The 12661-nt window shown below is 43.9% G+C and overlaps 1 protein-coding gene across 1 annotated transcript in view; it reads left to right on the plus strand.

The window, feature by feature from the left end:
- Positions 1 to 12661, plus strand: part of LOC136612401 (ADAMTS-like protein 5) — a 66184-nt gene that overhangs the window by 16529 nt on the left and 36994 nt on the right. Inside the window, exons 2-3 of the mRNA XM_066592728.1 lie at positions 5373 to 5442; positions 10920 to 11083. Of these exons, the coding sequence (XP_066448825.1) occupies positions 5373 to 5442; positions 10920 to 11083 (234 nt within the window). The remainder of the gene's footprint in view (positions 1 to 5372; positions 5443 to 10919; positions 11084 to 12661) is intronic.

Below are 12661 nucleotides of genomic sequence, written 5' to 3' on the forward strand. Positions count from 1 at the left end.
AATAGGCAGTGAAAAACCTTAACGTGTACTTTAGATTCTTTCACACTGTGTTTTGGATATTATTGCTGTTGCCCTTGGTGAAATTTGATTTTGGCGCCTATGTTGTCGACTCATCTTTTGAGTATTTATAGAAGAATGCTCCAGCATTCTTAATTCATGGGGAATGCAAATATTTACTAAAACAGATGTTTCAGAACTTGTAACAGGTCCTCTTTAAAGGAAAGGAAGAAAAAAATGCCACTATATACATGCAGTATTCGAGAAGACAATAACCCTGAGGCTACCTTCACATGGGTGAGTGCGATATCGGTCTGAGAAACCCTGCCCGATATAGTGCTTGTCAATGTGCATTTTACCCACGGACGCAGAAAGAAAATCGCTCGTGTGTATGGCTCCATTCAAAAGAATGGAGTTTATATTCGCGAGAGTTTTGTGCTTCTCGCAAAGCACAACATTTGCGCAAGATTCACGCTTGTGTAAATGTAGCCTCATTCACACATTACTACTTTTAGTTAGACAACAAACATTATACAGGGTTACTATAGAAGAAATAAACCCTCTTAACACTATGTAGAACCAAAAATGTTAAACAGGTAGACAAGCAATATGCATAGTAGCATAGAGTTGGGACGAAAGTTTTTGCGGCAGCAGCTTTTTGTGACATATTAGCGCCCATAGAGAAAGAAATTTCGGAAAACTGGTTGTGTATGCAAAGGAAAAAGATCTTGGAGATCACTTGTAACAGAAGAACAAGCGGATCGTGTTAGTGAAAAGGCTCACACTTAGAATATTTGTACTGTAATTTAGTCCTACAGTCTTAAACTGGTTGTCCAGTTGTAACTTTTTCTTTTTATATATGGCTGTAAACTCCACAGTATTTTCTACTTTGTTCAATAAAACAATTTTAAACTATTAATGGCCTATCCACAGGAAAGGTCATCAATAATAGAAAGGCGGGTGTCTTTCTCCTGAGATCCCCGACAATCAGCTGTTCTCTAGGTCGGTGCGCTTTGTATCGATTTATGCAGGAAATGGACAGCTCTGTTCTCACTGCAGTGGCTAGACTTGGTATTGCAGGCGAAGTCCTCATTGAAATGATTCGGAACTTGCTTGCAATACCAATCTTTGACATTGCAGTAAGAACGGAGCCGTTTGCTTCCGGCAGAAACCGGCGTACCGGCCTGGTGATTGGCAGTGGTCCTGGGTAACAGAGCCCCTGCCGATCTATTATTGATGACCTGCAGACTTTACAGCTATATATAAAATAACACTTACAAAGAATGGTAGAGAATTAAATAAACAATGAGGGCCCTTTTTACACTGAACTATTATTATTCGTTTTTTTTAGTTTTTTTTATTTTTTTATTTTGTTCCTGAAAAATCTTTTCTGGGGGAAACTGGGCTTATCTTTTCAAACCTAGTGATAGTATCGTCTATCTCCTCTGAGTGAATGCAGGGTATCTCCCCACCTTGGGACTTACCTTTCAACCTTTATTCCTGCAGTTTTATTTACTGTCAGGAAGTGGACTTATTTGTTCTCGTTAATTGGTTGAACAGTCCACTTTCCTTCTATTTAAAGAGGGGTGAGCCTCGTTTTTCGAGACTTACCGCTCTCTTTATAGCTGACTAACTGATTCATAATTTTGATGGTTCCTGAGGAGGCTACGTTTATCGTAGCGGAAACGCGTCGAACCCAGTTAAGCATTTTTTCAGCAGTTGATGCACTGCACTTCTTTGGCTAAACATTGGCTTATGAGAACGCCATGTTGAGCCATAATGATTGACGATTGTCAGCTCAACAAGAATTTTTTCTCTTCGACTAGCCGTGAAAGGTGTATCTCATCTCAGTTAAGAGACACAACCACGGCCTGTTGATTTTCATTGAATAGCTGTATTATCTGTTCACCATGGTGGGAACAATTTAGTTAATCCCATTGAGCCAAACCTGAATTTTCTGTCTCAAGTTGTATTCGACAAAAAAAACTTGAGAAGTATTGGGAATTCCTGATCCCCCGATACTGTGTAACTATACACTTTTTTCAAGGGTGGCTCATTGGCTGTTCTTTCCCCAGAAGATGCTAGGGGTTAGACTTTTTAATATTTATTTTTTGTCTGTGTGTCTGTAAGCTAGGACTTTGAATAAACAAATCCTTTTTATGTAAGACTGTAATTAAAAGTTACGTTTTAGAGATTACTTGAGAACCCTCACTGTGACGAAGGAACTATTATTATTCAAATTCTTGCTGGATCATGAGAATCTGAATGATGGTTTAGTGTAAATGCCCCTATGAAATATAATTAATTTGTTGCGTGCAGGCATAAAAACCAAATGACGATCGCCGTTGTTCACGGCTGGTTTACTGTGAATGGAGGCGGGTGGCTGGAGTGTGCGTACTGACTGTGAGTGTACTAGCGAAGCTGATGGCAAAGTATGTCAGCCTCTCCCACTCACAGGGATGGCAATACTCTGGATCTGGTCTTCCTCCAGCTCTGCTCTGCTTCCAACTTCACTAACTCCCCTCTCCCACTCTCGGATCATAACCTCCTCTCTTTCTCTGTCACGCTCTCTAACATCTCTCCAGACCCACCTACCTACAGTACCTACAGGAACCTTAAGGCCATTCACACCCAGAACTTTGCTGAATCCCTACAGTTCTCTTTGTCCCCCATCTCTCTCCTCAACCTGGCTGCCGCTCACTACAACACCACTCTCAAACATGCCCTGGATGAAGCGGCGCCCCCCAGGACCCGAGCCATCCGATGTAGACCGCAGCAACCCTGGCTCACGCCTCAAACACGCTTCATCCGGCGGTGCTCTAGAAGTGCTGAACGGCTGTGGAGGAAATCGCAAACGTCCGCAGACTTCCTCCACTACAAATTCATGCTCAGAACCTACAACCTTGCCCTCCACCACGCCAAACAAGTCTACTTCACCTCTCTAGTCTCCTCACTATCCCACAACCCTAAACGGCTCTTTGATACTTTTCACTCCCTTCTCAGCCCTAAACCACAGCCCCCGGTGACGGATCTCAGTGCCGAAGAGCTGGCTGCTTACTTCAAAAAGAAAATTGATGACATCTGTCAGGAAATAACTTCCCAACCCCAGACTAGCCCCGACCCTAGTCTTGTCAGCACTGCATCTAGCTCCTGCTCACTGTCTGTACTCAGACCAACGACAGAGGAAGAAGTCTCCAAATTGCTCTTCTCTGCTTGCCCCACCACCTGCGCTAGCGACCCCCTCCCCTCACACCTCCTCCGTTCCTTCTCCCCAGTGGTCATCTCCCATCTCACCACTATATTCAACCTCTCTCTGACCTCTGGCATCTTTCCCTCTTCTTTCAAACACGCCATCATATCACCACTGCTAAAGAAGCCGACTCTGGACGCGACTGATGCTGCCAACTACCGACCCATCTCAAACCTCCCCTTCATCTCCAAACTACTAGAACGCCTGGTTTACTCCCGCCTTGTAAGCTATTTATCAGAGAACTCTCTCCTAGACCCCCTACAGTCTGGCTTCCGACCTCAACACTCGACAGAAACTGCCCTTACAAGGGTATCCAATGACCTACTGACAGCCAAATCGAGGGGCGATTACTCCGTACTGATCCTCCTCGACCTCTCCGCAGCATTTGACACTGTTGACCACAAACTCCTCCTCAGTATGCTACACTCCATTGGCCTAAAGGACACTGCCCTCTCCTGCTTCTCCTCCTACCTATCTGACCTCTCTTTCAGTGTCTCCTTTGCTGGCTCTACCTCCCCTCCTCTTCCCCTTGCTGTTGGGGTCCCCCAAGGCTCGGTCCTCGGCCCCCTTCTCTTCTTTATCTACACAGCCCCTATTGGACAAACCATCAGGAGATTTGGCCTCCAATACCACCTGTATGCTGACGACACCCAGCTATACACCTCTTCCAGGGACATCTCTGCACCTTTACTCCAAAACATCACTAACTGTCTGTCTGCTGTCTCTAACACCATGTCCTCTCTCTACCTAAAACTAAACCTCTCTAAAACTGACTTACTGGTATTTCCACCCCCCACTAACCGACCTCATCCTGACATCTCCATCTCAGTGTGTGGCGCCAGCATAACTCCTAGATAACATGCCCGCTGCCTTGGGGCCATATTTGATTCTGATCTCTCTTTTACCCCTTACATCCAATCTCTTGCCCGAACCTGTCAGCTGCACCTCAAGAACATCGCAAGAATCCGCTCTTTTCTCACTGTAGACACGTTAAAAACTCTTACTGTTGCCCTCATCCACTCCCGGCTCGATTATTGCAACTCGTTGTTGATCGGCCTTCCCTGCTCCAGACTGTACACTCTCCAATCCATCCTGAATGCGGAAGCCAGGCTCATCTTCCTGTCCAGCCGCTACTCAGATGCCTCTGCCCTGTGCCGGTCGCTGCACTGTCTGCCTGCTAAATACAGAATTCAATTTAAACTCGCTACCTTCATCCACAAAGCCCTCCACAGCGCAGCGCCCCCCCCTATATCGCCTCCCTCATCTCAATACATCAACCAGCCCGGTCTCTCCGCTCTGCTAACGAAACCAGACTGAGCGCCCCTTTAATTCGAACTTCTCATTCCCGCCTCCAAGACTTCTCCAGAGCAGCACCGGTCCTCTGGTACGCACTACCAAAGGCTACCCGAGCAATCCAGGACTTGCAGAACTTCAGGCATGCTCTAAAAACGCACCTCTTCAGGGAGGCATACCGCATTCCCTAAACAAACCTCTCTGTACTCCGCCTGATAACATGCTCCCTGACCTACTGACTGCAATCCCTGCTAGCCATCATAAACCGCTCCTGCAGTCATACCGATTCTGCCGTCACACGGCTAAATGTCTGACCATTGTCCATGTGTATAGCATCCCTCACTCTCCACCTCGCCATACCGTGCACATCTCCAGCCCCTTTACCTTCTGTATCACCCCATTATCTGTAGTATGTAAGCTCTTTGGAGCAGGACCCTCACCCCTATTGTTTCCATCAATTGATTACTATGTAACCGTGGTTCTGTAATGTTTGTACTTTTGTCTTTCTGTATGCCCTGTCTATGTAAGCGCTGCGGAATATGTTGGCGCTATACAAATAAAGATTTATTATTATTATCTATTGTAAATTTGCCGCAGACCTCTGCTATTAAACGGTAGATGTAGAACAATCAGTCACTTTGGTACATACTGCAATATTGTAATATTTATAGGTATGGCAGCTAGGCATATGTCTTGCCATAATTGACAAGTCATCGTCCTACATTCCTCTGATGCAGTCGCCTCTTATTTTTGGCAAGAATTATGCAGGAACCATCATAATTTATCTTCAATTTTCATCCACTTAATGGGTCTTTTTTTTCCCCCCATACAGATTGGCACATCAATGTTTGGCTACTGTGTATGCGGTTTTGGTTCTTCTCATTACTCCAGCCTTCAGCCAGGTACAGTAAAGTTGAGTCTGCTCTATTAGGCTGGCATAGACTAATGCCCATTTTTCTCTAATAGTCATTAATAATGAGTTTATGGTATTAAACCCATGCATGTCTGTCTTCATGTCTTTTAATTGTTTTTGACCAACCAAGCATTTCTACATAAAGTAGACTTTAACGTTGAGCTGGTTGCATGCTATTCAGATGTCAGATTAAATTCTATAATGTGATCCAGTATTTTAATAGAAAGAGTTCTACACACTTTACTAACCAAGTCAAAAGTTAAACTCGATCAATGATAATTATCAAGGGAGGCTCTGTCCATAGTTAAAATACAGGAGGTGGGAGACATTCTCCTCACCTGTTAATAAAACTTACATTGTTAGATCCAATAATAAAACGTAATCCATTTTGCCATAGGCCTCCTGCACATGGGCGGATTTGCAGTGCGAAATCCGGAGCGGGATTCCACCTCTGCATTCTGCAGCAAATCCAGCCCATAGCATGCCATGGCAAAACGCCATTTCCTGCCCACGAGCAAAATCGATTGCGATTTTGTGTGGCCTATGCACGGCCAGCTCCCATTGAAGCCAATGGAAGCCGTCTGTCCCGCAGCCATTCTGCAATCATCATTGCAGAAGAGTCGCGGCAGCCGTGGCAGCGCCATAGCGACGGTGCTTCTGTACTTTCTCACCATAGAGGTTTTAGCTAATGCCTTAAGATCAAACTACTTTATTCAAAGAATCCCTGTGGGTGCTCGGAAACCTAAGATCCCCTTTTTGTGGCTGATAGTCTCTGGAAATTTAACCTCTTTGGTTCTCCTAGCAACTTCAGGGGGAATGGACAGAAACTGGAAATATTAAATATCTCACTTCCTCAAGATGAAATATCTGATTTATGGGCAATCTTACCATTCCAATAGCACTCTCAAGATATTTGCCGTTTAGAGTTGCGGATAGCTGTGGACCCTACTGACATTTATCACCTAAACTTTGAACTTCTCTTGCGAACTTTAGAGGTGGACCTTTAACACTGAGACATGCTGCCCCTGTCTTGGTTTGGCAGAATCAATCTAATCAAAATGGACATCCTTTTTAGAATTCCTTTTTTCCCCAGACTCTTCCCATATTATTATCTGGCCAATTTGTTTATGAAGCTTCAAAGGTTGATTAGGAAATTTGCATGGAAGGCTTCCTCGTCTAGTCTGAGCTATTTAATTATGACTAGGAGACAAGCAAAGGGGGGGCCTTTCAGATTTGAAGATATACCATGGAGCTACTCAGTTGTGTCCTTAATCTCCTTCGTGATAAAGAGTCTAGACTATGGGTTGATATCAAAACTCAACGATGAAGTCCCTGTTTTGGGTTAGACAGAGGATCATACACCTTATACCCTTTTTGTTTGCTACCTACGTTAGTCCATTGTTGGGATCTTTTTGATAGAAGATAGGATTGGTGAGCCTTTCAGGGAAGCTAATCCTGAGTTTTGGGAACCCAATGTTCCCTGCCTGCTTTCTGAAGTTAGAGTTCTTGGATTTGTCTAGGAAAAGGGGAGCAAGTCTGGGAGAGGTTCAAGAAAATGGCTGATTAAAACCTTTGGTGTTATCATAGACAATCCCTCCCTATGTGAGGCCTGGTTCTTTTATTTTCAGTTAAGAGATTACTTGAGGTCGGCTTCTACCATGGAGGTCCTGACAAGATTCTACACAACCTTTTGAGAATTTATGCACACCATGTCATGCTGTTTACGCAATCTATCAAATTTTGTTGGAAGATGAATCATCTAAACTCCTACATTTTGTTTCTGCATGGAAGTTGGATCTTGGTCAAGCACTTTCATCTTCAGACTGTGATAAAGTATTTCTATTTACTCAAAAATATCCATCTCTTGTTGAATCCAAGAGAACTCGTACCAGATTCTAGCTAGATGGTATAAGACTACAGTTTGGCTTCATTCTGTATTTCCATCCGAGATGTTGGAGCTGCAAGAGGGGATGAGGAATGATGGATCATCGTTCACATCTGCACACATCATCTGGCAGAGCTGCCCGAAGTGTCAGTTTTTGTGGATAGATGAACAAAAATTATATAATCACTTGCTCTGTACAGATATCCAATTTACACCTGCTTCGGTTTTGCTTTCTATTGTCCCAGGATCAGTAAAACGGGCTAGACGTGGTTTATTGAGTCACTTTTTAGCAGCAATGCGTATGATCATACCTAGGGCCAGAGCTCAGTGGGTTTCAGAGCTAGACTAGATCATGTGAAAGAAAGACATGATTTCAGTTGAACAGTACTCTTATCCCACCTTTATAACCGTATGGCTCCCATAGACTACTTTTCATGACTCTCCTTCTTTTCAGACGTGGTTGGCTTCAGGTTACCTCCCCAATAACCTAAGATTTTAATTTGATGCTTGTTTCTTTTCATTGACCCAGCACTGGTGGAGACCAGAGTGACAGGCAGGTGACGCCCCCTGTAGCTGATTGACTGCACAGCTGGCTGGTGTGCAGGTCCTGGCAGGGCACTAAGGTTCTCCCACAGTGGCAGAATTGGGAGCGCCGGCGGGGGCAGGACATGCACACAATCCAGAGGCAGCTTTGGCAGGGGAAGACAGTGGCTAACCTGGGAGCGATGGAGATCCGGCAGCGGGAGCACATGCACACGATGCAGAGACTGCGTTGCCAGGAGAGGACATTGGGAATCCTGGGAGCAGTGGCAGGGGATGCAGAGGCTGCGCCAGCAGCGGAGGACGGCGGCAAGTGTGCAAGCGGAGGCGGTGCCGCCGGCAGCAGCAGCACATGGACAGTCAGTGGCGGCAGGAGCGGCAGCAGGACATGGACAGTCAGCAGTGGCAGGAGAGGCACAGCCGTCCAATATCTCCGAAGTGCTGCGGCGTCGCCAGGAGACACACTGCCAGTGCCCCAAGCACAGCCGGAGCAGTGAGGCCGTAGAGGCATAGGGAGATGCTAGGGTACGGCTGCTCTGGGGAAACTCCTAGCAGCAGCGTCTGTATAGATTGTTGCCTCGGCTGGACGGTTAGGGTTAGGGTTAGGGGTTGGTGTTCATGTTAGGCTTAGATTATTAACTGTAAACACTTCCATGTTACTGCACCATGCACGTATTTACAGCTAATAATGTACGCCTAACATGAACACGAACCCCTAACCCTAACCGTCCAGCCCAGGCAACAATCTATATACCCACTGCTGTTAGGACCTAACACAAGTCACCCCATTGGGAGCTAGGGGTGCAAGCCCTGTCAAACCCCTAGCTTCCGATGGCGACAAGATACAATAATTCCCAATGAATCTGCCTGTCTAAACAGGCTGCACAAGAGCAAACAAGCTAACGAGAATCGGCTCGTCTGAAAGGAGTCTTATGTTAACTCTTCTCCTGAATTGTCATTTTAAGAAATCAATAAATTCCAATTAAAGAAAGTTGTTTATGGCTGGTATGTTTAAGCATGGTAATAAAGTTCTGACCGGAAATAACACGTTTGGCATTCTCTGCACCAGTCGAACCAGCCCTCTGTGACCTTCTCCTCCTTACTCTACTCCCTTGCAGTGAAGAGGAGCTTGAATGGAGTGGCAGCTGAGCATGTCTACTGCCACTCTGTTTAACTCTGTGGGACTACGAGAGATAACCAGCAATAAACGGAACCCTGAAGGTCTCCATCTCAGTGACAGAAGTGAATGGTTTCATTCAAGGTTCCAGTCTGAATCCCTTTTTCAGGGATTCAGATGGAGTCTTTGATGGGAAATCCGGATGCAAACCAAAACAAGATGTAAATGCCACCTTGAACAATTCCTTTTAAGTTCTATCTCTAGCAAGCAAAATACCAAGTGTAATATCTGTTTAAGCTTATACAGAGAATATACTGTCTACTTTTTTTTCAGTGGTTTATAGCATCCAAAAACTTTTTTTGCAAATATCTGCAGAGTTCAAGTGACCTTGAAAAACAAAGTTTTGTTACTGAATTGATTAAACTTCTGAAAGCTGCCTGAGGTGTGAGCACGTCACCATCCTCTCAAAGCTTATAGACTCTACAGGTGAGCACAAAGTACAGAATTAATGGAATCCTGTCAGTAGTCCACCATTTTCTCAGTTCTTTATCCAAGTGAGTAAGAACCTGTGACCTGGGGGTGGGTGAAGTATTTTTACTTACGAAGAAAAAAACAGTTCCTTTTAACACCCCTATACATAACATCTCAGTAGGAATGGCAAGTCTGCTTTTCTTCAAGCTGCAGCTTGACGTGTAATCTGGGTGTAACTGTTCACTTGGAATAAATTGCCTTTTTAGATACATGAAACCTCACGTCTGTACGTATGCAAGGAGTGGAAACAACAAAAGTTTCCGTCTTCATTATACTGAATGTTGGACTATACAGTAAGCACTATGATCACTGCTGTTTGGACCATTGGCAAAAGGCACTTGGGGAGATGAATTTTTTTGCGTAGTTCATGAATAGAATGCTTAACTATTATTTTTAGAAGAGGACTATTGCCAACTATTATCTGCTAATGAATGTTTTATTAACAGTTGTAAAGTCAGACATGAGTTTTACTATAAAACTCTAAAGTGAAAAAAGTAGTAGTAACGGGAATAGTGGAATTGTAAAACCACCATGTGTCTGATATGGGATCAAGATGGGCAGTTGAATATTTACAGTCGCCATATTCTCCGTTTTTTGCTTTTTAGATATTCTGGTTAAATTTATTTCTTTAGACATTTTAGATACTGATTAGAGATGAGCGAACGTACTCGGTTCGGGTGTTTTTGGACTCGAGCACCGCTTTTTCCGAGTAACTGACTACTCGGACGAAAAAATTCGGGGGGCGTTGGGGGCGGGGGGTGGCAGTGGAGAACGGGGGAGCTCCCCCCCCCCCTTCCCCCCGCGCCCCCTGAATCTTTTCGTCCGAGTAGTCAGTTACTCGGAAAAAGCGGTGCTCGAGTCCAAAAACACCCGAACCGAGTACATTCGCTCATCTCTAATACTGATGCTCCTGTCACCACATCAATTTCTGGTTTTTCTTGGCTCATACAGATTGTGTGAGATTCTCTCTAGTTTGGCATGCTGTTTTATTTGTCACTTATTCAGCAAATCCATGTTTTGCAAACTCTGAAAAATAAAGGAAGTGTGGGGGTTTGTTTGTTTTTCTCACTTATGGTAAATCTGGGCCCTGTCTTTCGGGAATACTGTGTTTTAAGACTATTTGCTATGTAGCGGGCAACCAAGTTGAATTCCACAACCTAGTCGAGGTAAACAAGATCCTCCTGATAAGTGCACTGGAATATGTCCAGAGGGTTGAATACTCTGCCATAAACGGAGAGAAACTAATGATAAAACATTATATTTGAGTTATTTGTTTCCATTAAACACTTATGGTGGCCACCAGTATTCAATCAACTGTTTATGTTCTACATCTATCATTTTAAGAGCTTTCATTTTTACCAAATTAACATAGATTTGCTCTATATTTTATTAGGTTCAGAGGACGCCAATAGAAAGAGGATTTCTCAACTGGTTTGGCCCGGAGCATAGTCTACCTCTGAGGTCCAGCAATGAGTGGGGCTCTTGGCAGAGCTGGTCTCCATGTTCTCGGACGTGTGGAGGGGGAGCTGCAGTGCGCACAAGACAATGTATTAAGAGGTATCAGTATGTCAACTGTTGTCTACAGCCATTACTAACTAGAAGCAACCTAATAATAGGAATTATTTTGGAAAGCACCTCCATGGTAATATCCGAATATACAAAAAGCAGCTAGGAAAAGTGAAGCATCGTATAGGATTTAGTATTTGGCATTCTAGTCTTATAGAAATGTTTGTAATTTATCTTCATTTTTCTTCTCTTTCTCATAGTGAACTTAACTTGCTGTACAGTTACAATATCTGTAACTTGCAAATTTGTAATGTAGAAACTAATATCCTGTCGCATAGTAACTTACGCCAAGTGGCTATTAGTGGATCTATTTTTGCTGCGTCTTCCTATTTACTTGCACTCTATCATTGTTAATCAGACTATTTGGGAATAAATGTTTTTAGGGGCTGCATTAAAAAGCAAGTCTGATTGGAATTAAACTTTTTATAGTCGAAGCCAAAAGGGTTAAAACAATAAAACGAAAGGGACATACCTGTCGTCAGCTCTGCAATCCCTAAGAGGTCTGTTGACAGCAGAAGTCAGGTTACTGCTGCCTGCCAATTAGAGGCTGTAGCGTCACATACAGTTCTCCTGGCAATAGCGCTCATATCTTGGGTGCCATGATTCCAGACGTTAGGAATGGTGATGCTGCAGTCTGTGATTGGCAGGCAGTGGTCACCTGACTCCCGCTGTCAATAGAGCCCAAAGGAATCACAGAGCTGAGGATGCTTAGGTACCAATTGTTTTGTTTTAACCCTTTTGGCTCCAAAATTCGTTCTAATATAAAGCTACAAGATCGTTATTACCAACTTAACAGCTTTTTCACAATTTGCACAATGAAACCTAATAAACTGAAAAAAAGGGCAAACTCAAAATCTGTCACAAGAAACATATATTGCTTCGTCCTCCTTCACGCAAGCGATTCGTTACCACGTTGGCCTCATCGTGGTCGAAAAACGCACAAAGAGGAAGAATCCACGATTAAGTCACGATCAAAATTGGCATTTTTTTCATCCATTCAGACGGATGGCAGCATCATACTAGCAAAAATATACGCCGTTGTGTGGAAATCCCTCGGTCGAAATAAATGCTCGGAAGGACTTGTAAGGGTTAAATAGAGCAAGCTGTAATTTTTTCCCAGCTTTGGACGCAGCTAAACTCCTTCCCTCCCCCCTTTTTTCAGCTCCCATGGAAACCTATGGGAGCCTCCAGCATATCTCGGCAAAAGATAGTGCAAGGCCTATCTTTTCCAGCTGTGTGTAAAATCGGTCGCTGATCTATTATTCCTGGCGCGACGTTCGTACGTGGCTAAAAATCACACCTCTGCATGAATATATTGGAATCCAATGCTTTAGATGGTCGTGATTTTTTTAATCGCTCCTGGGAATAAGGCCTTACATTGTGAATCCAAAGCTGGAACCTAAAATCACAGAGGTGAGAGAAAAAATGTACAAAGACATAACTCACAGAAAAGGAAGCCAAATACGCACCACCTGGTAAACTGCAGGACAGGCTCAATCCCCATATACCTTAGTGGCATGCAGAAAGACAGATTTCCCTTACCATGGGAGAAAAAAAAATCGCTTATAT

The sequence above is a fragment of the Eleutherodactylus coqui genome, chromosome 2, assembly GCF_035609145.1.
Source record: "Eleutherodactylus coqui strain aEleCoq1 chromosome 2, aEleCoq1.hap1, whole genome shotgun sequence".
NCBI lineage: Eukaryota > Metazoa > Chordata > Amphibia > Anura > Eleutherodactylidae > Eleutherodactylus > Eleutherodactylus coqui.